At 37.0% G+C, this 27917-nt stretch overlaps 2 protein-coding genes and 1 non-coding gene across 18 annotated transcripts; 2 read left to right on the top strand and 1 right to left on the bottom strand.

Moving 5' to 3' along the window:
* Window positions 1–1572: 1572 nt before the first annotated feature.
* On the top strand, window positions 1573–7365 carry Ets98B (Ets at 98B). 5 transcript variants are annotated; one of them, XM_963348.4, is made up of 5 exons: window positions 1573–1931; window positions 3831–4776; window positions 5208–5362; window positions 5885–6008; window positions 6396–7365. In XM_963348.4, exons 1-5 carry the CDS (start codon window positions 1896–1898, stop codon window positions 6737–6739), a joined length of 1605 nt encoding a protein of 534 aa, XP_968441.2. In that variant the 5' UTR covers window positions 1573–1895; the 3' UTR covers window positions 6740–7365. The 5 variants fall into 5 exon arrangements, with proteins under 5 accessions (XP_968441.2, XP_008192522.1, XP_064214943.1 ...); XM_008194300.3 differs by lacking the exon at window positions 1573–1931 and adding an exon at window positions 1978–3071; XM_064358873.1 differs by lacking the exon at window positions 1573–1931 and adding an exon at window positions 3091–3292.
* A 21-nt stretch (window positions 7366–7386) lies between these two features.
* LOC656932 (mucin-2) lies at window positions 7387–24176 on the bottom strand. Of its 12 annotated transcripts, none has more exons than XM_064358880.1 (15): window positions 24039–24175; window positions 23856–23985; window positions 14908–16653; window positions 14733–14855; window positions 14280–14585; window positions 14094–14231; window positions 13303–13443; window positions 11323–13245; window positions 10612–10971; window positions 10458–10550; window positions 9380–10267; window positions 9274–9327; window positions 8229–9221; window positions 8015–8155; window positions 7387–7852 (listed from the first exon to the last, which is right to left on the bottom strand). In XM_064358880.1, exons 2-14 carry the CDS (start codon window positions 23919–23921, stop codon window positions 8036–8038), a joined length of 6951 nt encoding a protein of 2316 aa, XP_064214950.1. In that variant the 5' UTR covers window positions 23922–23985; window positions 24039–24175; the 3' UTR covers window positions 7387–7852; window positions 8015–8035. The 12 variants fall into 12 exon arrangements, with proteins under 12 accessions (XP_064214950.1, XP_064214946.1, XP_064214945.1 ...); XM_064358876.1 differs by having other exon boundaries at window positions 11323–13443; window positions 24039–24081; window positions 24149–24167; XM_064358875.1 differs by having other exon boundaries at window positions 11323–13443; window positions 24039–24089; window positions 24149–24166.
* Window positions 12870–12958, top strand: Mir3878 (microRNA mir-3878). The gene has a single exon (NR_038732.1). It is a non-coding gene; the product is annotated as a microRNA mir-3878 (primary transcript).
* Window positions 24177–27917: the final 3741 nt, after the last annotated feature.

Here is a 27917-nt window from a genome sequence, read left to right on the forward strand (position 1 = left end):
CAGGTGGGTATTATATCGTGAATTTCCACAAGCAGTCGAAAAAGTACCACATATGTTATCACCAGAGATGGTCAAAGTACGAAACGTATCAGCTAAAATCGGTGATCACTTTGTTTAGTCTTTTACTCTAATTATTTAGAAATATGCATTTTTTCCATTCTGCCATTAGGATTGCAAAAATGTGTCGGCTGATAACCAATCACGCTCAAAGGTTTCGGCCACCAATCAGCAATCACAAAATGGTTGGCATTTCCGTGCCCTTGACTAGTATTGGAGTTTTTTGCGACTTGTGTTCCATATCGTTGTAAATGGTTCACACTTCCTTCTGACAGATAATTATACCTACGTGTACCATTCATTATAAATTTATTACGATGTTATTGTTTTTTATATTTTTTGTTCGCTGGGTGTGAAATACTAAGCATGGCGGGCGAGAAAACAGGGATTTGTTTTGACTTAAGGTGGAAAACTACGGAAATTCAATCAATTCAATTGATGACTAAAATATTCGGATGTTTTTGTATTTTGTACAGTGTTTACATTCACAAACAAACAGCTACAAAGAATATATTTTATGTGGTCAATGATAATCGAGGCAAGCGGCCGTATTAGGATTAATTCATCAAAGAATTCGAATTAGTTAGATTTTGATTTTTTTATTGTATTTTTATTTATAGTTAGGTAGGTTATTTGTGTGTCTGTTCGTGCTTATTTGTTCATATTTGTTGAAAAATTGTAAACCTATTTATTTTTTCAATTATTAATACCTATGCTGAAGGTTCTATATCTAAAGCAAAAAATACTTAATTAACCAAGTTTTGCCTACGAACTTATTTTTATTACGGTTAGCAAGTACCGAGGGAAGATATTTTTTTACTAAACGCCCTACTAAGTGAAAAATTTTTTTTTTCAAGTTTTTTTCAGAAAATACTTGAATTAAAAAAATTTACTGCTTTAAATAAATTTAGTAAGCGTTTGTTTTACTTAATATATATACCGTTCTTTCAATCCTGATTTAGTATAAATTCCGATGTTCTTGCAATATTTGGTACCTACCTCTGTAGGAATTATTTTAATTTTATGAGGTAAATTTTTGAGTCGTTAAAATCCACTCACTCAATGTATGTATGTCACAAGAACCGGTAGATAGTAGATACGAGTACAATAAGTGGCTAATTCCTTTGTTGTGCACAATATTCGCTCGTTTGTAAGAATTCTTACTCATTCCTTAAATTTTTCTTTTGATCTGTTCCAGTTACAATACCTTGCGAAATTTCCTTAAAGTTGCAGCAACATAACGCTTAAATCATGCGTAAAATTGAACGAGTCACTATTTAAAACCTCTGATTTTATGCCTATACGATTTTACGAGGTTTTTATTCACGGAGGCTCCGAAAAAATTTAATAAAATTTTGTGTATCAATAAATTAAGTGATGGAAACTTTTAATTAGCGACATTTTTTCTCAACGTTCCTGAATAGCAACAAATTAGTCCACGTTTTTCGAATATTTGATATTTAATTTAATGGTAAAGTTAGGTAATAAAGTCACAAAAGTCAAGTCGAAAGAATTCAAATGAGCAACCACCGAAAGGGCAAACCGCAACCACATAACAATTATCTCAGACATGATAATAGCTAAGCGAGCTAGTCAAGTTGGTTACACACTTAAATCTTTCACTTGTTTCTTGGAGGAGAGAATCAAAGTAGGCCGTGAAGAGCAGTGCCAACATTGAGTCGATAGCAATCGTAGAGTACGGTACGTTTCGCGCTTGCTTCACTTTTTGACTCTGCTGTAACCAAATTTCGCCGAAACGTATTTTTTTCTTCAAAATCGGGAGCTTGTCGATGGATATAAACTTTATCTAAACTTTTGTGGGATTTGTGACAAACAGTATGGTTCTTTTAAGGAAAACGGACATGGAAGACACGGTAAGTGGATTTTTACGCTTTAGAGTTAAGTCGCTTATCGCTTATTTGTAATACGAAGAAGCCCAGAGGTCGGATTGAGTAAAATTTATCAACGGATTCCTCGGTTACGACGATAATTATTATTCTGTTGCTATGTATTTAAGATTTTCACGCGAGTAAATAATGTGCGAATTGAAATGGGGGTTTTCCCGTCTCTTCCGTTCTGCTACGCATCAGTTGGCCACTTTTGACCAAATTTTGGCCCAATGTTCAGTCGTGAAGGTTACAAACAATGGAATATTCCAACATTTTGCTCATTTTTCTAACACACGATTAAAATGTAAATTGCTTCGCGCAACCATAAATATCACTAGTTATACCGGCGGGAGATAATAGCCATATTTATTACTTCATGCAAATAATTATGCTTTAATTGGAACAATAGGTTGCGCAAGAGGTACCCTAATCTCGCTATAAAAGTGATTCACCGAAAATTCCATCACTTGTGAAATTGAAAAAAGAAAAGTAAAATTCCTGTGGCCACTTTCTCCAAGTGACTCATGTGCTTTGGACCTAAAGACGGAGTCACGGCCGTTGCCTGCGTCCAAACGGCGCAATTATCGATTTTAATAATGCATCTAGTACTATCGAACGGTTCTTCATCTCAAGGAGTGGCTTTTGCAATTTCCTGTCAATCCCGAGCGAATTCCAAAATGTTGCGAAATCTCACGATCGCGTTCGGATTTGGGAAAACCGAGCTGTTACGCAACAGTTCGGTTTTTCCCCGGAGAAAGCCGCATAAGGCCACAGCGTCAAAATTTTCAATTCAATTACGAAATTGAATTTGCGCTGACGTAACAAACAAGCATTGAAATTTCCGAGTAACAAAGGTAGCAGATACGTCTAGCTATGATCCTGAAAAGGATAAAAGCGTGACGTAGCACCTTCCTTGACAATGCAGTGAATCGAGGATTTTTGACCAAGGTGAACCAAAAGCTAGAAAGAGAGGGAGCGTTTGAAATTTTTAGATGTTAGACTAAGAAGGAAGAATTAGTTGGGTTCGTGGTTCGGTTTTGTGCACATCTTGGGTGCGTGTGGTGCGTGAGGTGTGATTTTTTCTCATAGAAGCTCACACGACGTGAACAATGAGGAGCCATTATGGTAATTGCGGCTTTTGGGCTGTTTTGTTTGGGCGAAAGGAAGGTCAACTTTGTAGTCCATTCATGTAGAACATTTGCAAATTTGCCAAAAACATTCCACTGTCTAAAAGAAATCATCAGTCTGGTCAGAACCGTCACGGTCTTAAACCCTTAGAGTCATCGACACGTTAGCGTCTCTACACAGTCTAAACAATTATTTTGCCAAAGTAACACCTCACCCGGGTACGTACCCAAAAATTCTATTTCAAAGTTGTAACAGGTGCCTTCAAGCCCAACTGTTTATTATTCCAGTGCTCATCAACAATAATTTTGTGAAAATGTGGGCAACAATCTAAATTTAACTCGCTTGCGCATAAATATAAAGTAAAATAAACAATGGCAGATGGCTTTAACGTCAATGCAAGAAAAATTTCATGACTAAGAATAATTCGTTTTGATCAAGAATGTGTTTTTTGCGCCGAGGTATGATGTTTGTGGTCCTTGGCAATTTTCATAAGGAATCAGGATGTGACATTTTTACGATATTTATAGCAGATTTATTAATTAAAACGTAAAATTTGCGACTCCAGTGATTCATATCCAATTAGGATGAGTAAAGACATTTAACTATGAGGAAATAGTAGAATCGACCTCGACCAAACTAAACCTTAGATAAAGAGAAGAGATCACCGGCCTCGGTAATTGTTAATGTCATATCTATTTTTGGGTACCGTTCGCCAATTAACCTGTGGGTGCGTAAATAAGTGTGATTTCGTTGCAGATGCCACAAACTGTTCCTTCAGCCGGGTTCACCCCACCGTGTGACTACACAAACTTCGCTGAAAACTTCGACTTGTCCCTCCTCCCCGGTGGCGAGCAAGTTGACTACACACAGTCGCCACCACCCGAAAAACCCCAACCGAAAATCTACACCACCTTCTACCCCAACTCGCCTGAAGCCGACTTCCGGCCCGATTTCCAGACGTTGCTGGTGCCAGACGCCGAGAAAACTCCAGCCGTGTTTCTGGAAGTACCACCGATCCTCTCACCCAACTCCTACCGCCAGTCGAGCGAAGCTAACTTCTACCCCAGTTCGCCGGAGTTGTCCCTCTACACCCCGTCCCCGAACTCGCTCTACTCGCAATCGCCAGTCGATGATTTTTTCCAGTACGTCAAAAAGGAAGCCTACCCGCCCTCCCCGTACAGTTACAGAGTCAAAGAGGAGAATTTCCTCTCGCCTTGCGGTTTTTCATCGCCGACAAGTCCTGCCACAAGCTACTCGAGTTTGTCGTCACCAGAACAAATAAACACACAGCAGTCGGAGAACACCGACGTCTTAGAGTTACTGGAAAACACCGTCTTGGATAAACAAATCAAGCAAGAGAGCACGGTCGATTTCGGCAATCTCTTGAGTACTTTCCAGGATTCGGAAAGCTTGAGACGTTTGCTGGAAGACGACTTCAAGGAGGCGCAGCCCCAGACGGTGCCCTCCAAGCCGAAAGACCACCAACTGTTGCGAGAGGTTTTGCGAGATACCAGCTTCCAGAAGAAGTATAACATTAAGCCGATCGATTTCGGGTTCATTGGCGACATTAAGATGGAAGAACCGGACGAGAACGCTCAGAGGGACCTCATGAGGGAGAAAATCGAGCCTGTGTTGAGCCTCGCCATCGAGCAGATGAGGAAGGACGTGGACACGACGTGTGCAGCGCTTGGCATATCCCCCGGTGAGTTTTCTTGCAACAATTAGTGACTCCACCCAAGCGAACAATGGTTTATTTATCACAACGAACCGGTGACCTTGCGATTACCACACCTAACATTCTAAAAGAAGTACAGATGAATGCTTGATAATTTGTATAAACGTAACGTTGGGTGCCGTGTGTGGGTGATAGTAATTCCGTCTCACCACCCGAAGGTTACCATTGTTCAAGGAGTGTCGACCGGTCCAATTTGACAATTCGTTAATCGCTCACCCATTTTCGACACTTATTGCATTCCATTCTATTTTTAATCATTCCTGACATAAACAAGAGAAATCTAAATACCGTTTCCACTAGCTGTGATTTTTCTCGCTTCGTGAAAGTAAATATTGATCTGAATGCATTTATTAGACGGTTTTTTGAGCGTACTTGGCCTTAATTGAGCCGTTTTGCAGATCCCACGCAATGGAGCGCTGCAGATGTGCTGTCCTGGCTGCAGTGGACCTCCCGACAGTTCGGTTTAACCGAACCGGTTCCAGACCACTGGGACATGAACGGCCCGAGTTTGGCCGCCTTGTCCGAGGAAGATTTTACAAGACGTGCTCCTCAGGTAGGTGCTTCTAGTTTACGGTTTTACTTTCAGTGCTGAAAAATCCAGGTCGGGTGAACATAACGGGGCTTGCGGCGCGACAATTGGAATTTTTCATCGATTTAGCGATTTTTCTTTACCGTGTGCGTAATTCTTAGTCACACGGCGTGGGAACTTAATGTGTCACTCGCGGGATATTGTAATTATTGAAAAATGTTGCACAAGAAGCGGTCCTGGGGCAATGTCAGCGGACGTCCTTTGCGTCTAATAGGGGGCACACGAGGGGGGGCTTGCTATTCACCGCCCGAGAGAAAGTCTTTCCAAAGCGACCTACTTGCCCAAGTAAAAAACATGGAATGTGTTTTAATGGATGCTTGTACAATAATTACACTGTTATTAATTCGGCCGTTCTACCTGGCATCGTTACAAAGCCATGCCTGTTTACTCATTCGTATTCTTATTCCTACTAGCATTGACCTTTCGATCTTAGAATTTCAAGACGGGACTCGAATATTTTACTGACAATGTTTATCGCTCTTGCAGGGAGGAATGATCCTTCATGCCCAGCTTGAAATATGGAAAGCTGCATACTCTGACGAGGATCTAAGCATGAAATGGCAACCTGAGACCACCTCCAGTAATGCTTCAAGTGGAGACATGTCGGATGGTGAGTAGTTTCAAACAACTTAGCAACATTCGAGGTCAAAGCGAGGCCACTCAAATTTAACTCAAATCGTAAAACGGAATTTCCACTAAAACAAATTGAACCTAGCAAAAATTTTACTTTCATAAATGTAACATCCTGCTACTTAGTTTTTTTCGCAAGTTGGCATTCTGCCAAAAGCTGCGACAATGGGTTGGTCGAAACCCGCCAAACGAGAATCCTGACTTAATCACCTAACCCAATAATACAATCACGCAAGACTTTTCCGAAAAAATACTGCATCGGAGAATGTGAAAGGTTAAAAAGGCCACGCACGATTTTTGCCACATTTATCGTAATAAAATCATATCGATCAAGCGCCCTTGACTCAATCGCTCCTTTTACTCGTAGAAGACGACGACGAAGCGTCTTCATCGCAGACAGACCCGAGTCGGCCCACGACCTCCCGGTCGGGGGGTTCCCACATCCACTTGTGGCAGTTCCTGAAGGAACTGTTGGCCTCGCCGCAGACTTACGGCTCCTGCATCCGGTGGCTGGACCGCACGAAGGGAATCTTCAAGATCGAGGACTCCGTCAAAGTGGCCAGGCTGTGGGGGAAGAGGAAGAATCGGCCGGCGATGAACTACGATAAGTTGAGTAGGTCGATAAGGCAGTATTACAAAAAGGGAATCATGAAGAAGACGGAGCGGTCGCAGAGGCTCGTCTACCAGTTTTGCCACCCGTACAACTTGTAGTTGTGCACTGTTTATTTATTTTTATTTTTGTTAGGGGTTACGTCGGGCTGGTGTGGGGTTTCGTTGGCGTTTTGAAGTTATCAAAATGCAAATGAATTTTTGGTCATTTCGTAGGGTATTACTGCGAAATTTTTAAATTTGTAAATATTTATTATTCATGAACGGAAGGTAATTTCCAAATATTTTGATATAATTTAAGTAAAATATTTGCCGATAAGTAGAAATTTTCGCGGAGAGTTTACTGGTGTTCAGTCCTTGTGGCGGTTTGGTGCTCGAGCCCAGGCTTTTGAGCTCAATTGCCACTTTGGGTTAGCACTGGTCTTCCAAAATTTCGAAATTCGGTGATTTTGGTCCCATATATCTATGATATATTAAGTAAGTAAGTTCTATGAACACGATTATATTTCTTAAGGTTAATAATAAAATACTCATGGACATATCCAGATTCGTACACAGTGTACAGTAAGTGCTATAGCTGTGGCTGAGATAAATATACTATGTGTTAATCCTAATTTATTGTTATTTGTTTAACAAATGTCTTCTATTGTATGTTATTTTTAGATGTTGATAGCTTTAAGCAGTTATTTCTTGTGCAAATTTATTTTTAATAAAACTTATTACCAAAAGTGTTTTTCATTAAAACTCCGTTTCTCTCCTTGTATTTTATTAATGGTAATCACTACAATTTATTTACAAGTTAATGTTAAAAATAATAAAATTAAAACCGTACTAACTAGTATAACAATAATAATTTACAACACTTTCTATATACACAAAAAGCGAGAATAAAATCATTTTTCCGAGTATTTTTCATCAGCTGGTTTTCTAAAATTATGACTAAGTAGTTACACCTAAATAAAAAAACAATAGGAAATAAAATTTTATCACGTCGAATCAGTTGACTAATAACTTTCCCATCAATCTTAATGTCCTTTGTGCAATTATAACAAATCAAGTGAACAAGTTACATGCAAATTAATACAATAAATAACAGTTAAGTATAGCACGTATTCTTCATCCTGGTCTTGAAGAAGCATTTGAAGAAACTTGCATTAAAGACCCCACAACGCGAGATCCGGAACCTATCAAGGACTGGAAGCCGGTGGCAGCACCCTATAAAACACAGTTAAAGTAACAACAATCACTACAATTTAACGAAACGAAATGTGATAATAATGTTGTGATTTTTGGCGTTAAAATGACAGTCAGTCGATGAGACGAAGATGAATTTTAATACGTTAACACTGACAAATGCCCATGCCACGAATAATTTACCGTTTAAAAAATTGAATCATCCTAAACTCTACTAGCCGCGGAAAAATTCGAAGCGTTCGCTAAAACCGAACTAGAACCCAAATAATCTTTGAAATTTGCAGACCCGTTTGCAAATAGTCTCGAAACTTGTTGAGCAGCATCCTGTAAACATTTGTTCCAATAGAATCAAATTCATTTACATTCACAATTTTATTTAAACCGGAGTCTGATTTACCTGCAAAGCCGTTCCCAGGAACGAGGAAATAGCCCTTGTGACGTTCACTGCTGCTGTAATCAATTGCCCTCGAACCAAAGTATCCCCATCCTCAATCCCTGGAACAGGTCGTAGTCTGACAGGCGGTAGCGAAACCCTGGACCTAGTCGTAGTCGTCGAAACAAATTCCTCGTCATCAGCGATACTATTACTAACACTCAGAGGCTCAGCTGTTGTCGATTTGGCCACCCGGCCTTTATTCCTGCGTTTTGCGGTGGTGAGAGGGGTTGTGTTAGGCCGTGAAGTGGCTCCTGTGCTTCCCGAAGACGTTACTTGCACCCCTTCGTCTGAGTTAAGCAGCGCTTGGAGACTCTTAATTTGCGAAAAGTCAAGCTCTTGTGAGTTTGTCGGGTCCTTTTGGATGTTTTCCAGCTGGCGGATTAATTTCTGAATGTCTTGCTGTGACAGTGAACTGACGAGGTTCCGGCGCGGGGCTGCTGTGACCACAGGTGTGATGTGTGTGGGTTGGTGGGTTAGTATTTCGTCGGGTTTTGGTTCGGGTTTAGGTTTGGGTTTAGGTTTTGATTTGGTTTTCGTTTTCGGTTTTGGTCTTTTGGTGGTGGTTGTTGTGGTGGGTTGAGGGGCAAGAACGTTGAGTAGCCAGTTCAAGCTTTGCATGAGAGGGCCTGGTGGACGTGTTGTGGTTTTGGGACGTTTGGTTGTTGTTGTTGTGTGACTGTATACGTCTTCGAGAACTTTAGGGGTTGTTGGACCAATTCCTTGTTCTTTAAGCAGAGCAGCGATGATTGCGTCGTTGCTTTTACCGTATTCTGTGGTGATTGGTGAAGGGGTTACGATATTAAATTGTTTCACTATTTCTTCAAGTGATTGGTCGCTGGAAACGCTGATTTTTTTGGCTTCGCGTTTTGATTCAGGGGTTGATACTTCGGGGAGGGGTGTCGTTGTTATTGGTTTTGGACGGTCCTTATCTCGTTCAACTGCCAAAGCAACAATCTACAAAAAACAAATTACTTAATTTACACCAGGCATTTTTAATTTTATTTACCCTTTTAGCCAAATCAGTTCTATCTGTTGTGGTCCTCATATTACCGCCAATATTCTAAGAAAAACTCAATGTTAATAATGATCAATTAAAATTTTATCTTAATTACCAGGTTAGTAAGGAATGCAAGTTGTCGAAGGATTGCCGCTTGTTCTTGTTCAAGTTGCGCTATGGCTTCCAAATCTTTCTTTTGTTGTTCCGTCAACTGTCTAAGTTTTTTCGTAGCATTTGTAGTAGTAGTTGTTGCTTCGGTGGTAGTACTACGTCTAGCACTTCTCTGACTTGTAGCTCTCGTAGTTGGTGGAGTTGTCGTAGTGAGAATTGTGGTAGTTGTTGGTAGAGTTGTAGTAGTGGTAGTACTTCGTCTCCTACTTCTAACTGTAGTACTAATAGGTACCGTAAAAGGCACAGTTGTGGGCACTGTTGTTGTAGCAATTCTCCGAGTAGTACCAGTTGTTAAATCAACTGTAGTCGGTCGTCTAGTACTTCCAGCCGTAGTTAAATCAAACACATTGGTACTTATATCAACTCTTGGGCTTGTGACAGGTTGTATTCTGTTTGAAATTGGTGTCACAATTGTAATTGGTGATTCAGTTGCTGAAACTCTTCGTGGGCGGATAGTTGAGAACAGCGTGGTCAAAAATTGTGGGAAGTAGGTACTAGTCGGAAAACCTGTAGTTGTTTGGAATGAACTAGTTACAGGTTGCGTGAAAGGTGGTATCGTTGTTTGTCTTCTCGTTTGCATTGGTGTTGTAGTAGGTGGCATTGTTGTTGTTGTGAAGAATGGAGTTGTTGTGGGGGCCATTGTTGTTGTAGGAGTTGTTGTTAAGCGAATTGAAGCTGGTAAAGTCATTGGAGGCATTGTTGTAAATCGCATTGAAGTCATTGGAGGCATTGTTGTAAATCGCATTGAAGTCATTGGAGGCATAGTTGTCGGATTGTCTAAAATTCGGTTTGAGAGGGTTGGCGACGGAAGAGTGGTCGACGTAAGATCGGTCTGCAAGAAATTTCTCTTAGTTACCAATACTCGTAGACATGGTGTTGCTTTAGTACGGAATGCTAAATGCGTTTAGAGTTGGAAGTAGAAACATTAGAATGAAATTTTTAGAAAAGTAATTCAGAAAATTCTAAACTACGTGAGAAAAGTTACGGTTTTGGTCAGTATTGTCACTTTTTATAATTCTTGCCTGAAACATGTATGTGGAGCTTGTCACCGGTTTCCAACGATAAATAACACCAGTTTTATTTTTGAACTCGTCGGCATTTAAAACCCGATTCGTCTGATGAAAATAGTGTGTCATGTAGTAAATGTGGTTTCGTGCAATTTTCTGCTTTACTTACCTTCGGATCGACCTTAAGCGTCTCGACTTTAGTTAGATCGGAGATATTTATGATACTATTGAAAGCTTTTCCTGTTCTTCCCGTTAAAATTTCCGTCAGAGTTGGCAGAGTTGCAGCGGAAGTTGTGCTAGATGTTGTAGTAGCGGAAGTCGTAGAAACAGGCGGAGGACTACTAGTACTAGTGCTTGTAGAAGTGCTACTTTCAGTTGTGCTGGTACTACTACTACTACTAACTGATAATGGGTTTGCTTGAGCTGTAGGGACGGTACTACTAGGTGTAGTTCCGGTGGTTGGTGGAATATTAACAGTACTTATAGACAATGGGTTTGCCTCAACAGGTGGGATTGTATTTTGTTCAACCTACAAAAAGAAAGTACTGATTTTTCAGGATTTGACGTGACTCGTCGAACCCTGCTTTGATGGTACAGTGTTAATAGCAAATGTGTACTGTTAGGGAATCACAGATAAAAATAAAGAACTTCGATTTTGATGGGGTGACAGTTCTTTATTTTTCTTAGTCACCTGAACTTAAACTAGAGGAATTAGTGGTGCATTATCTACATTACAAGCGTGCACAAATTACGACATTCAGAAGCTGTGGTATGTACATACATACAACATAAATACAACAGTTGAGATCAGGTGACCTGTAGGGAGAGATGAAAGAAGCGGCGAAAGCCCTAGCACCGAATAGTTATTGACAATGAATACCGTTTGAAGATTTTTATTATCCGGTCGGCTGCCTTGGTCGGGGGTTACTTGGTTACTGGTTATTTCCGGTAAGGGTGGAGGGTTTTCGCGTGTATCGAATCCGCTTACCCTTATAACAGGTTCCATTGGAACAAGGGTACCATTGGGGAATTTTCTCACTATGGTGTTGTTAGGGTACACACCGACAATAAGGAAAGGTGTTTCTTTATTTGGGAATCTACTTGGTCGTTTACGCAAGACAGTATTGTTATTTAACACGGCAAAAATGTAGTAATCTTTGTCTACACTGGTCGTATTTTCGATGGAATTTTGCACAGAGTCTTGAACTACGTTCAAAAGGCGGCCGGAACGACCCGAAGTTCTCGAGGTTATATTAGTCGGAGGAATGACAGTGCTAGTATTAGATTTCTCGGGAGGACCCGTCGTATCGATAACGTTAGACGAAATGTCTTGAGATGAAGTATTAGTGGCAGCCATTGTGGTAGTACTACCATCAGTGGTAGTCGGATTCTGCGTCGTAGTAGTCGGTGCCTCTGTGGCACTAGGAACTGTTGTACTCATGGGAGTAGTACTAGGATCAGTTGAAGCGATACGACTATTTAAAGTGACACTAGTTTGCGTTTTGGCGTTACTATCAGCAGAATTGGGAATAGGAGTAGTAGTTTGAACAGGAGTTGTGACTTCAGTACTCGTTTGAGTTGTTATGACAGTTTCTGGAAGATTAGTTCTGCCTGGAATAGTTACTGTGGTACTAGGACCATCTTCTGGTGTTATTACATTAGACAAATCATTAGCAGAGAAGATAGACACGCTGCCTGGACTTACTTCGAAATTAACTAATGCTGGTATTGTTGAAGGAAACACAAAATCGGTATCAGTATCGAATGGTTCGGTAGTACCGACTGATAAAGACGAATCAGTAGTAGTAGACGGCGTGGTACTACCACCCGTTTCGAAAGAAAGAGGAAGAGCTCCAATTTCATTGGAAATATCTTTAGGTGTCATTGTTGTCGGAACTGCTTCAGTTCGAGAAGGTGTAGTGATCGAGCTCATTGTGGTCGTAGGCGGCATTAGTGTAGACAGTGTGGTATATGTTGGTGTTGTTGTGTATCTCATTGTGGTCGATTCTGGCGGTTTTACTCTTGAGCTTATAGACGCGCCACTTGGACTCGGCGAAGTGAAAAGTTGATTAGAAGTGGTTGTAGTTGTTGTTGTAGGTGCTGTTGTGGTGGAGGTTGTCGTAGGTTCAGTTGTAGTGGTGGTTGTAACAGTCGAGCTTAATATAGGTTCGATAGTTGTTGATGTAGCAGTGGCCGATGTGGGTATAACTCTAGTACCAACTACATAGTTTGTGGCTTTCGGCGTAACAACAACTAATTGTGTGGGATGTGAGCGTGGCGTCGTCGAAGTTAAAGTATTGAGAAGAGCTAACAATTTACCTATGGTGCGTTTTTGCAAAATTTGTTCATTTGAAATCTCATCTAATACAGTCAAAGGATTCACAGTGGTGCTGTATTGTGCAGAAAGCGTAGATTTAGTCACTCTAGTGATAGGTGTGGTGGACGGAGAACTAATTGTATTAAAATTGCTACCTACTTGCTTCGATTTGAAATTTTTAGTGTCCGTGTTGTTATCAGCCTGAATTGCTGACAAAGAACTGAGAATTCTTTCGATGATGGTTGTGGGTTTTTCACTAGTCACTGTCACAACAGGAATTAATTGGGTGGTTTGTGTCTTGTCAAGTTTTGTCGGTTTTTTGGTCGCCAGTTTTAAAATAGCGGATGCTTGTGTCGGATCATCGGTCGAAAAAGTTAGTTTTGTCGGGTCGGGTTTTTCGGTGGTAGAAATAGCAGTAATGGAATTTATTATACTCTCGATAATTGAAAAGGGTTTTTCGGTGGTCTTGGTTTGGGATGCCGCTACCTTTAGGAAGAGAGTTTTTTCAGTTTCGGTTTTTATCTTGTTGTTTTGCCAATTTACCAAGGGACTAGTTAGGTGACTTTCAGTCGAGGAAGCGAGGTATTCTCCGCTAACTAGATTTGCTGAAGGGACCGTATTCACAGGGTCATCGAAACTGATTACCTCCACTCCCAAATCTTTATCTCGGTACGACGATTTTACCTGCAAACGTTTCGTCATTAAACCCACAACTGGGGAAAACACCTTGGTCCAAATGGTTATTTATCAGCAAACAGCGTGCGTATCTTCATATTTACAAAACTTGAACAAAAACAAACAATCCTGTTTGTGATGCTTTTATTAGAAAATATCGTGTATAAAAGTATAAAAATAAAATAGTACACCTCTTCTTAAAACTATCTTAAGTAAAAATGATACAAGATACTTGTATTATATTTATACTTTACTACTGGCGGTTTAGAACTGGTGTTCGAGAAGAGGTAGTTGAGTGAGAATTCAAAGAGCAAATAAACTGGGATGCCAGCCAAGTATAAATATCCGTACATGTACTTACTGTTAACTTAGAACCGACACCAGTGATATATATTTGTCTAGTGTTAAAGTAATGTAGAAGAGGGGTGGAAGCAGGTGATGAAGCAGTGAAGACACTTCTCAGTTTAAGCGTGAGAAAGACCAACTGTATTCAATATTTTCTTCTTCAGGCCAAACATATTCCTTAAGCAAAGATAAAGTTGTTAGAATGGGTGCCAAAAGTTGATTAATTGATTTGATTTAAGTCAAGGTGTACTATTTCAATACAAAAGTGACCAGCTTGACTTGTCAAGGATCACTGCACTTATCAGCTAACTTACCGAAGTTGTCGGTGGAGTGATAGTGGGTATGGTGGGCAGGTAAGCTGGGGCATTGGTGCTGGTCCGAATAGCACCTCTCGCAGCGGCGTCGTTGCGATATCTCGAACTGTATCGATTCGATTTTTTCGGCGTCGGAATCTGGAGCAATTTTTTATTGTTGTGCATTTACGCAAGTTTCACTTTTACCTGTCCTGATGGACTTTTATTTTTCGTGTAACTTTCCTTCGTTTTTCTGCTGCTATACAGTCCACGAGGAGGTTTCGGCGACAGACTCCTCCCCGATTTCACTGGACTACTAGTCGTGGCTTCTGGTTCGGTGTTAAATTTAGCATGGAATCTGTGCTCTTTTGTGGATGTTGATGGCGCAACAGTGGTCGAGCGAGCAACTTTGCTTTTTCTCGTTGGCCTAGTGGCTTTTTCGGTGGTTTGAGTAAACCGGCGTCCTGGCTGCACTTTGCGGGGGACTAACTCATTTTCGGATTCTTCCAGCTGCTAATTACAAACGAAAAACTGTCGCAACATTGTTCATATTTCTTTGCTAATCAAGCGTTCATTTGTACTAAACTAGTTTTATCAAAAACCACTTTCTCTTTTTCAAAGCTGTTACGTTAGAGCTACACAATTGTTAATTTAATTTACCTGGCGGCTTGCTTCCGATGCGATGACTTGCGTTGTGGAGCTCGGAGAAGAGTTCACGACCTTCTCTGTTGTCTTCGTGACTGCCGGAGCCGCAGTTACAAGACGATGTTGCGACCTTGACTCCTAAAACATCACCAGGTCATTGTTATACTATTATTACCCAAACAATGCTTACTTTTTTCTGTTTCTTAGCTTGCAACAATGCTTTGAATTGTTCAGGGTAATTATCAGAATCATCGATCTCTTCCTCTGAGCTTGTCACACTTGATTTACTTTTCACGTTTGTCAAATTAATCTCAGACTTTTTTGTTCCTCTTTGGACAAATTTAGGACTTTCGGTTTTAGTCCTCGCTGCTTTATTTTGTCTAGACACAGTGCGTTTTGAAGTAACTTCCGATACTTCAGAAATCACAGATTCTTTCACTACAGGTTTTCGAGTCACGATTGTCGATTTGGGAGTCTGAACTGTAGTTTTACTTGTCTGCACTGTTGGTTTACTTGTTGTTGTTGATCTACGAGATACTTTACTAATAATTTTTCTTCGCTTGATTGTGGATTCCGTTCGAGTTTCAACAACCACGGTTTCTTTCGGTGGTTTTGGGCCAACTTTAATGTCATTTTCTGTGGCACTGGTTTCAACTTCTTCGGCTGAATTTATGTTACGACGTCTTGAATTACCACTCCTCAAAGGTCGTACGGTTTTACTCTCTCGTTCAAAGAGAGGTAAAACTTCTAATTTTTGTTCGTCTATAATTGGGGGAATGTCCCTGGAACGTGTTCTAGACCGACTTCTAAATGTTGTCGTTTCGACACTTTTTCTACTACCCAATCTACGAGATTGTGGGAGGTCGAGGGTTACTTTTTCCGGTACTGTAACCTCTTCATTTTTTCTAGCAGCTGTTCCAGGAGTTCTTCTACCGTTCCGCGATCGTGTTGGTGCTTCCATTGTTTCAGCAGCTTGAATTACTGGAGGTCCTCTCGTTCTAGACTCAACAGAAGGCGGTTCATTTCGACGTCTTGCTCCTCTATGAACCGTTCTACCAGCAGTAGGAGCAGGACTTGGCTCTTCTGGCCTTCTGGTAGCTCTAGTTCTTGAACGAACTCGGGACGCAACAGTAGGACTTGCTGCTACGTTACTTCTACTTCGTCCGTTACTCCGTCTTGTGGTTCTTGAAGTTATGGGAGTAGTAGTTTCAGGTTGAGTCCGACTGATGTCATTATCAATTTTCGTTACCTCACTTGTCAGTTCAGATGATAATGATTCTAAACTGGAGGAGGAAAGAGTCGAAGATAAGGGCACTGAGGAGGAAGTAGTGTCTAAAACATCTCCGATACTTTTGATTATTTCGTCCAAATTTTCGGTAGTTGATGGTTGAAACAATGCATTGGAAGAGGGCGCATTTTGCGCTTCGAATTTAGTTTCTGTTAAAACCCTTGATTTGACGGGTCGTCTTTCTGAAGTTTCGTGAAACTTGGCTTCAGTGTATAATTTTGCGCTAGGTCTCCGGACTGATTCGACTGGAGTTTCTTCAAATTTCGGTTCATTGTATAATTTTGAGCTAGGTCTGCGGACTGATTCGACTGGAGTTTCCTCAAATTTAGCCTCAGTGTACAACTTTGAATTGCTAGGTTTTCTAAATGATTCAATTGGAGTTTCAGCAAATAATTTCGATTTAGGCCTTCGTAGTGCTTCTAAAGGTGCTTCGTCAACGATTTCTTCAACTTCGTAACTTTTAGCTATCTTAACTGGAGTTGCTACATGAGTCTCTGATGGTCGTCTGCGTGAACTTAACCGCCGACTAGATGTTTCTGATCGTTTTGGTTCATCGACTTGAGGACTTTCCGAAGTTAGAGTAAATCTAGCTCGTCCTCGTCTTGCAGTTTTTGGTTGCGGTTCATTTTCGGATAGTAATTCAGACTTCTGTAATAATACGTTTTACTTCAACGAATTCTTGTAAATTCAGTCAAACAAGGTCATATTAGCAAAGTCTTAGTAAACATTTTTGTTACGGTAAATGGTTGTTCAAAGTCCATTAATTCTCTATTGTAGAAAAGAAAGTTAATAAAGTAATTTAATTTAAATTTTCGTTGGGACTGCATATATTTTCTTCAAACAATGATGGTGAGGTTGGGTGGGCACTCAACACCCATGTCGGAAATGTAACGCCTACGTGACACGTTTCGTGTTTTTGAGTAAATTGAGGACGTGATTTAAACCCTTCCGAATTCTGAGTAATGAAATCGACTAATTAACAACCTTGGTTTAATTTCTGCTAAGTGCTCTTAATAGGGATCTATTTGCGAAATCAAATCAATTTAGCGACTACCACAAGTGGAAAAAACGGAGCTCCAGCGAAAGACCGATCACCTTGTATCTGTCCGGATTTAAATGTCAACAAGTTTTGTGTTTACGATTCCGGTAAGATTTAAATTGTGATACAAAAAACTGGAATTTCGTTTCTCGAGAGCAGTGTTACGATTTTTACACGGCATTGAGATACTAAGAGGCCAGAACAAGAGGGACGTATTATCGTTCAGCAGAAAGCATAAAATTGGCTATTTTAAAAATACACGCTCACCACTTGCGTGTGTTACTTCGCTTTCGATAACCCAAATCTATTAGCTAACCTTTCGGTTATCTCAGAATATTTAACGATAGCCATCAGATTGAGCAGATCAAGGCCACGCTAAATTACTGCATAACACTGGTTCTTCTAATTATCGCAATTTGTACGTAATCACTTCTAGCTTTGATTGAAGACAACCGCAAGCCACATGCTTGCGTATTGTGAAAGTTCCAGTTTTTGTCCAAAGCTCCAAACATCACTCTAATCGGTTCCATTGTGCAAGTGATGATTTTTGAAACAAGCTTTATGCAAAATCGAATTTCCTTAATTAAAATTATCGACGGCTTGCGTAACTAAGTGTACCTTTAATCGGGCGGTTTAAGGATAATTAAGTCACTTTCTATGCGTCGACTCAAATTTATATTTAGCTATACTTTCGAGGATTTTTATAATTTTCCTACGGGCAGAAAACACACTCCTACAGTTTTAAACACTTTCTTCGTTACACAATTTGAATGCATTTTTAAATTATCTAATTGTTGGGCATAATTAAGACTGTATTATTATTATTATATAATTTAGAAAATGTACATTCTTTTTCGAGAAGTACTACTGTAATTAGAAATGATACAGAGTAATTGCGTCTAATAACAAAGCGGAGATAATTTCTGTAATGGCCAATTAACTGAAAGTGCGATTTTTGCAAAATGGAAATGCCAAGGATCGCCAAATAAAACATTTTCCTACGACCGTATGATTCACCCAAAGTGGGTGATCATCTGCATACACCGACATTTACATCTATGTTTGGCGGACTACATTTTGATGCACCTCCGTCTTATTAATGGAAAATTAATAATTTAGTATTGACCGCAATGTTGGATTTGTTGGAAAGTGAAAGTGGCAATATCCACTTAAAAATTAAATATAAATTATGTTTCAGTCGTACGAACTGACCCAATATTCAAGTGGCTGAAAAATTAACACAAGGATGCACCAAATGCTCCTTCGCCAAATTAATTACTGCATATTATGTATGTGGTGTTACGAGATAATTAAGTCGGACTAACTGTAAAAGTCAGGTCGACTTAATGCGCGACTAAGCGAAACACGAGGTTATGGAGAATAGAAGGTAGATTGCATTAATTTCAAAATCAATAGAAATTGCTGTGTGAGATGAGAAAGATTGGCAAAAAGACTAATTAGAAGTTGTAAATTGATTTATAATGCCAAAGCTCCAAGTTTATTTGCTTTGTAACGATGTACAACACTGTGCCATCGTGTAATAAAATGGTGGCTTATTATTCAACAAACAGTAAAAGTGTAATTACACTGTAGTACAATAAAAGATAATCGAATATAAATTATCTCTTTAATGGTTTTATGGATTAAAAGTAAATTTTCTGGTGAAGGAGGACACAACTTAATGTCTTTGTTGCCATTAAGTCGATTCGCGTTGGTTAAAAATCGATGAACGTCATTTAATTGTAAATTTTAATTATAGAGTGTAGGTGATCGGACAAAATGGGAAAGCAATTGACGTCATTTGAATTAATAAAAAAATACAGTGGAGGATTTTTCGTCCGTAATCACAGTGAAAGTGTCAAAAATGTTCCACCCAACATGCTCACATTATTCTAAATTTTAATTATCGCTAGAAATTTAAAGCGACCGTAAAATTGCACCAGTGTTGCAAGTCACCTTGTGGCTTGCAAAATTCCACGTTATTATTGACCCTATTTCCAAAATTTGAGGAAGTGAATTGTTTATGCGTTGTATAAATAAGGTTTTATTATTTAAACATTTTCGTTAATACCGTTTTATTGCACATAAAGTAAATTTACTTTCAAAACAAATAACTGAATCCGCAATGAATTATTCAGATCATACAGTTACTCCTTTGACCCACATTAGACAATTTATTGTTTGAAATAAAGTAATGCCGGAGGAATTTTTAATTCAAAAAATGATTGCATTGCCAAGACTACGCAAGAAATTGCCTGCAAGGTTTTGATTTTTCAAATCAAATCCAAAGTATCACTGACGAGGTTACGCCCATTTAATGTTACTTTACCGTTGTTTTTTGTGGTCAAGCGTGTAAATATTTTAAAAATTGTTGAGTAGTTGCATGCATGAAAAAGCCTTTGTTCAATATAGACTTTTAACCTTTTGGAAATAGATTGTTAAAGTGTAATAAAATTATCGACCTACAACGTTAGCTCAATGAAACGGTTAGTTGCCATTAATGTAATTTTATCGATTCATACTCGCAGCTATTTCCCAATAATAAGATAGTGATTTATGTAGACAGAGTGATTCCACAGTTACGAAATTGTAAAATGTAATAAATTGTACAATCTCTAATTAATTACTGCTAAAATTTAAATTAATAAATTTCCGAAATTAAGGAAACGATTCTTCTCTTCAATTTGAATTTTGTTAATAATACATTTTTATATAATTGAATTATATCCATTAGTTAGTGCAGAATTTTATCAGAGGTTTGCCAATTTCGCGTATGACATTTTAATATTGCCAGCCGGTTCATGATTCATTAAACCAACACGAAAATACCAAATTTCGTATTAAAAAATTTGAAAGTATAATAAAGTTTGTCTACTTAATTATCCCGAAGAAAAAATCAATTTGCATAGGTCAATCTGTCAGAGAAATCCCTAATACCGCATTGTTCTCATATGCAAATCCTGGCGACAAAGTTGTACAAAACTGTCCAACCTTCGGATGAATTTAAACCGGTCACGACAACGCCCTTTATTGTTAAAAATTCCGTAATTACATCTGATAATGATTGCAGATAATTTTCCACAAAGCGCAACGCTCCATTGCTCGGACTAAAAATTGCAATTTTGGTTCCAGCGAGCGATTTTAAGTGAAAACCGTCTCATCGGCCCGATTGTCATCTGACAATTGTTACAATTACGTGTGTTTTAATACGACAATTAAGTTTCTGCACTGTTTATTGTGGGCAAATGAAATCGACTCTTGGAAAAATTCACAGCTCCAGGTTCGACTCAAGGCTGCCGATTAGAATGGATGCCTTTCAATAATTATTAGCAATATTTGCGTCGATTTGTGATTAAAACTGAGAAAAAGCGCGTGTGATCTCTAAAAATTCCAATATGTTATTCCACATCCGGACACCGGCTGCATATCATTTTGCCTAGATGAAATCAGGAGGCTCCGGCATTTAAGAAATCGGTGAAAGTTATTTATTCTTATTTAAAATTGTAGCAAGAAGCGATAACCCAAGTGTAAAATTTTAATAAATGTGTCTTGGATCTGTATCACCCGGACCCCGCCTTTCATTCGTCCTTCAGATTTAAATTTATGTAAACCTACTGCAACCAGTTTTATCACCGGTGATAAAAATCGCGAGTGAACTTTAAACGAAAGTGAATTTCAGTAGGAGCGCGATCAGGAAAAATCATCGGAGAAACGAGGAGAAATTCTCTAATGTTAATATGATTTTACTAAAATGCGTGCTAATGGTAATCATAAACAGCGGAAACGCTGTTAACTAAGAAAGCAATGAAATGCTATAATTCGGCTGACATAATTCATTCAAATTAGGTTTTTTCTAATTGGAGATTTGTCTCGGATATTGGTGGACGAATTGTTACAACATGTACTGGTGGAACCTAATTTCAATTTAATGACGATTTCGTGCAACTACGAGTTTGCAAAAATTGCTATTAATTAATAAAACACTCAAAAACTCCAAACGATGACGTGTTTGCGTTTCGTGAAGTTTATATAATATTATAAAATGGACAACGTAATTTTGCACGCCACTCACAATAATCAGAATCAGTTCAATTAAACGCTGTTTTCCTCGCATTTTTACACATACATTTGAATAAATTCTAAAGTTTATATAAATAAACAAAAAAATTATAATATACTGTAGAATTCCAGCATAATTAATGACAAATTCCGAGTAATCCGGCTCAAAGTCCAGGGAGTTGCCCCCTTATCACTATGGTTTCTTTAACAAATTTGCAATTCCACTTTCACTGATATTATTTTTAATGAGACATTAATTTGTTTTCGTTAACACAAAGGCGTTAATTTGGCATTTAGTACTCCCACAAACATATTCTGCGTTCAAATATCCAAACGAAAGTTACGAAACTGTACATATTTAATATGAATTGCACGATTGAGACACGAAAAAGCCGAAGAACTAGAACTATTAACAGATTATTAAAACGTGCATACAAGAGACTTTTGACCTTTCAAATTCATTGCATTATACAATGTGATTAAAGAGTGGAATAAATCGCCGACAAAGCTGCTGTCAATGCTGTGCTAATCAAATGGTTTATTATTCACTCTCTGATAAGATTTCTTTAGTTTATGCCATTGTGAGTTTAACAAAGATCATCATCGAGATATCGTTTATCCATTGTTCGAAATTTGATTTGAAATTGTCTCAATTGTTAAGCTTAAAATGAAGAAAGGGTTTAGAGTTTTATATCTGTATACGCTAAAGTAATTTAAATGCCACTGTAAGTAAGAACATTAATTAAATTTAAAAACAGACTAAATACAAACTGTATCAAGATATGTTCACTTTTGAATAGGTATTTTGTTATTTGGTTCAAAGAAAGCGTATTAAATTGTTTGCGTTGTATTTTTAGTACGAGCACAAAAGAAAAAAATAATTATAATTTGGCCAGTTCTTTTTATTTCTTGCACAATTAACTAGAAGTTAATTCAAAAGTAGTAATGAATACAAAGGGTAAATCAAAATATACTACCATATTATTTAAATAGTTATTTTTTTTTAATTGCTTTAAAGGAAATACACAATTTTTGAGATTTAGTAAAAATATAATAATTTGAGTAGGCTCACCTGGTATATTATTTTTTTTATCATGTAAGACAACCACAAAAAATAAACATAATTTTACAAATTATTTCTATTTTTGACACAATAGCCCGCACTGAATTAAATTTAAATTGGTTCAAAAAAGGAGTTTTAAATTGTTTGCGACCGTATTTTTAATACGAACACAAAAAAATAATCGTAATTTGGTCAGTTTTTTAATTTCCTGCACAATTAACCTGTAGTTAATTAAATTCAAAAGTATTAATGAATAAAGAGGGTAAATCAAGACATACTGCCATGTTGTTTAAAGAGATTTTTATTAATTGCTTTAAGGAAAATACAATTTTTGCGATATAGCAAATATATAACTTCAATAGACTCCCTGTGTATATTATTTTGTGTCTTACCGTATTTTTTATCGTGTAAAACAACCACAAAATAATAAAGATAATTTAGCAAGTTATTTTTATTTTTTGCACAATTAACCTGCACATAATTAAATTAAAATTTAAGATACTTTAAAAAATATATTCATTTAAATTGTTTCTTTTTATAATCTTTTGCAATAAAAAAGGCATTTGATGCCATTACAAGCTTAACATGTTTTCAGTCTCTGATGTATACCTACTTTCAAAGTTAGTTTTCAAGTCTATCGAAGTTTTTTTCTTAATTCCATTCCACTGTTGACCCAAAAATCTATTTTTATCTTAGAAATTGTAATTTAAAATCTGTCTTGTTTTTCTACAAATAATTAACGGTGCGCACCCTTCTAAAGCATAACCATTACTGCGGTTTTATCTAGTTTTAAAATACAGTAACTGTATACTCAGCATTGCATTTCATATGCATTTCATTATTGCACACCAGTTATAAATCATAAGTTTTTATGCAGCAAAAGACTTTTTGTAGAAATCATTCTTCACTTCAAAAATGCAAAGCTCCTTGCGATTTTTTTAGCTTCTAACGCTTATAATAAAAGCTAAAAAAATAAAAAGTTGAATAAAACTTTGTCAATCGCATTTGCGTCGCGATGATTTTTTCAGCTAGCAAGGATACTTGGAGTAATTATTATACATAATAAATTCTTTGAAACATTAATTAATAGTAGTAAAAGTGTTATGTTTTTATTTTCCATGCAATTAGCGCGAAACGTAACAGTCGTAGTGCCTGCATTTGAGATCATATCATTACAACTCTTACATTATTTTTAAATTAATTATGGTCTCTGAGGCAATTAGTTCAATGTTATTAGGAAAATCTCTGGTTGTTTTACTTTACACCTTGGACAAATGACTCATTTTGTAATGTTTAAAGATTGTGGTTTTCTGATAGTCACTCACAGACTCGTAACAAACATTATGTAAATTATCTGTTGCACGAAACATAAAATTGCTCCACTTTTGATAAGTTGCGTGACCTAGACGTTACCCGAAACCTTCCTCAAAAGCCGTTTCAAGTAATTCAACTCCTTGATCAAGTTCAAAGAACCGATGTGAATGGCCATATGTTTAAAATGTCAGTCGAAAGTGAAATTATTAGAAATTATACTTGATTGAAAGTATGAACGTATCCACAACTAGCTTAGCAATTCAGTTTTTAGCTTAACGGCCAGTTGATTTTATCACAATACCAAAATTATGCAGCATTATCCTTAACAGTAACAGGAGTGAAAGTTGCGATAACCGAATTCAAGTTTTGACTCACCACCGATCTTCTCTGCGCGTCCACACTAAGAAGACAGATGAAGAAAAGCAAATAACAAAATTTCATTTTGGTGCACAATTATTGTCACTTGTCAACACAATTTCCCCACATGTGGCATTCTACTAGGATCCTGAAAAAGCAGCGCAATTAAAAAATGGTGGATGCGCCAATTAGCTAGCCCACCATCCTCGCACTAGAACATCGCGTCAAGACGCCGAATAACGCACTGAAACGCTGAATGAGTAAAAATTTGTTGAAAGAATCTGAAAAAACTGTATCAGTTTCCCTCTCACCTGCTGGTGGCCAGCAACGGCCTTTCTCCTTCTGCAAAGGCTGCGGACACCTCCCCCCTAGTTGTGTCGCGTTCACTTGCTCTGCATGCTGCCTCGAAAATACACGCCAAGACTATGCTAAATTGCAGGAAATTGTGAAGATGATGCAGTCGATTGCCCGAATATCCGGAACGCACAAGTGCGAGGAAATTCCTCGGAGGCAAGCACTAATTAAAAATTTGCAGGAAATTGGAAAACTAGCACAGAAGTGAGACTACTAGGAAACGACAGAGGATGTAAGAGATTAAAGAAAATTGATTAAACATTTTCCTGATTGAGTAAGTACACCACTGGATTCGAGACGAAAAAATCAAGTGGGACGTAAATGGAATAAAGTGAAATCTTAACAATAATATACTCAATGTCGGATTTTATTTTTATTGAAAACTGACAGCATTCTCCGATATCTAAACTTTCAAATTTGATACTTTTAAAACTTTATGTAACCGAGTGCTTAGCTGTTTCTGACAAAGCTGATTTATTTTGCATATTTACTATGTCTATTCATAACGGTTTTAGCCGTTTTCTTGTTTATTTGCTATTAAATCAACTAGTAAAACTTATTTAGAACAAACTGTTAAGTAATAATATCAAACGATCACCAGACACTATCGCATAATTATTAGGGTACCAGAATTTACGTCCGGTTCGATCGCTTTGTTCATTTTTAATTGTTAGCATTGACATTTTAGAATATGTCGACAACTTTAGATTATTTATACTCGATTATATTATGACAGGCCAAAATTTTTAATGTGGGTCATGGGGTATATCTTTTAATTTCCTGCCACTAACATACATCTTAGCATGTCGAAGTAATAATAAAAAAATAAATAATAATAATAATAATAATAATAATAATAATAATAATAATAATAATAATAATAATAATAATAATAATAATAATAATAATAATAATAATAATAATAATAATAATAATAATAACAATAATAACAATAAAGTAATACCTAATCCACTGAAAAATAATTAAATCAGTGACAAACGAAACGAAAACATTTCTTTAGAAGAATAACATATTGTACGACAGCATAAGATAACGACAATAAATATGCTAACATAACAGAAATAACCAAAGATTTAAACGATTTTTACTCTGTTACTATTACTTATTACCATTACTAAGTATTACTACTATCTATTACTTATTAAAAGCTTTTATTAAACTTGCGCTGTTTTCTATCTGTCTATTTCATACTTTCCGAGCGAAGTTTGAGAGGGTTCCTGTTGTCTAAATTAATTGAAATTTGACATACTTACGTAATCTGCATGACAATGCATTCTACATAGTTGATTACCCCCTAAAGAAGTTCAGTGGGGTTTTAAAATTTGAGGTTTTGTTCACAAAGGTGTTAAATAACTTTATTTAATGTAACAAATTAACACGCAAAATTTCTAAATAAAAATGATAAAAAAATGTTTTCAAGAAAAGCTTTTATTTAAAAATTTTACTAACAATTTAAAATTCTAAAATTTATAAAAGCTTTGAGAGTTGCCAACAAAGTAATACAAAGTAATAAATTTTATAATTTTAACCTGTAAAAAAAACATTATTTTTTACTTGTTACTGCAATTTTTAAATAAAAACTTGTTTTCAAAACATTTTTTAGATAATATAATAAATACGAGTATAATAGTTTGGGTAATGTTAAATTTTCGTTAATTTTATCATTTTTTAATTTCATCATTTTTTGCCGTGCATTGCACATTTATTGCTCTCGAATATCCAGATTAATACAAAAATGTTGATTTTAATTAAGAGGTGATAAAAAAAAAGATTTGTCTTCAACAAACAAAAGCTTTTAGTACCTAAGAATTCTTTAAATGTTGTTTTTCCTGAAAACAATGGAACAAGCTTCCAAACAAATTATGCAAAAGTTGCCACTAAATAAAAGATACAAGAAGACGCACTAATTTAATTATTTGCCATGACTACAGAGAGAGATAAAAATTTATTCAGAAAGCTGCCTTCCTGACAAATGTTAAAAAATTCATACGATTGCAGTAAGTTTTTTTAGACATTGCCAAAATTCTGATGAAACTGATCTAACTCGAAGATATCTTAATTAAAAGTTCTATTTAAAACAGGTCCATTTCATAAGGAATAACTTAATAATAATAAAGGCGAAACTTTATGGATTTTTCGGTTAGAAATCTGCGAAATTATTTGGTCTGTATTTATATTTTTGGAGCTGTATTTTTTTTACTTATTGCTCTTTGAATCAGGCTTAACATGAATTTTGATATTTGTTGTGATTATGTGCTTCGGAAGCTTGAATCTTTTTCTCCAGTAATGGCAACAGGTGATAGATAAACATGTTATTGTCCAATATGTTATTAATGAGTATATTAGCAATGAATTTTTTGTTATTTGCCTTTCACTGTTACTTTAATTGATTTTGTATGGAGGCATTTCTTAATTGACCAGTTTTTGCCGCAGCAACTTGGCATATGCATAATTTTAAGTTTTCGACCGAAATTATAAAAAATGGACTCGAATCCAGATAAATCATTGTTTTGCAAAACTATAATTATATTATTGCCGTTAGCCTTGACGTGTCAGTTCTTTCTTGAGTAATTTTGATGGTGAAAAATTTGCATAGTAATGGACTCGGAAGAGTCGGAAGATGGGAACAATGCCCGAAATTGTATTTAGAGAGCTTGTATTTAAGAAAGTGCTCAAAATAATGCCTATGTTGAATCAATTTCGTGGGAACATTTTGATCTTCACTTCGTTATAATTTAAGATGCCATCTTTTAATGGACATATTACATCACACATCGTAAAAGTAAAACAGCTTCAAACCTCTGAACTTTGCAAGTTTTGACGGGCGCGGTGAAATTTTAAACAGGTTTCGTATTCTCTTTGTAAGCAAGTAGATTTTCTCAAATAAAAGCTTCCCTATTAGGAGTTAAACAATCCGAAATGAAATTTAATGTTTGTAATTACGCAAATACATATAAAGGTAGTTACAGCTATCAGAGCTGTGATATGAGCAATTTATTGCATCCGTTTGCTGTTCATTTAACTTCCTGGTTCAGAATTTAATGTAAAAATGCGAGACTGTTTAAAGTTGCATAATCATCATTCAATTATAAAGGTTCATAATTATCAACTTTCGATTTTAAAATAATTGCATCCAGCGGAGTAAGAAATGTAGCAGATACCTACAAGTTGAGAAATTAATATTATTGCGGGATTTTTATTACTAACATGCTTGACAAAGAGAATGTCCGGTCTGTTACTGCATTTAGGTCACTTGAATGAAACTGAAAGTGGACTAAAATGGAAATGAACTGGACATTTGCAATTTAATTTTGGCAGAAATGCGCTTATTTAGTCAAACTCTTGCAAAAAAAAGGAAACAAAACTATAATTCTAATAATATTGCAACAGGAACTGTGGAATTGAAAATTCGAAAAATGCGCAAAATTAATTTTAAACAGTGCCACCTTTCGCTCCAATATACACTACAAGAAGAAATCTGTGTCGGAACAAAAACATGTGTATCTAAAATTATGGCACGTTTCTTATGTTATAAAAAATAACAGTAAGTTAAAAATTAAATTAAATTCCATTTTGAGTTAGAACGATAACTAAAAAACAAGAGTTGGTAAATAAATCAGATTTAGTATTACTTGCGCCATCTATCGACCCGATAGCGTTACAAAGCAAGAAATCTGCTGTGCCAACAAGCCCTTCAAAACTTTT

Source organism: Tribolium castaneum, chromosome 9 (assembly GCF_031307605.1).
Source record: "Tribolium castaneum strain GA2 chromosome 9, icTriCast1.1, whole genome shotgun sequence".
Lineage (NCBI taxonomy): Eukaryota > Metazoa > Arthropoda > Insecta > Coleoptera > Tenebrionidae > Tribolium > Tribolium castaneum.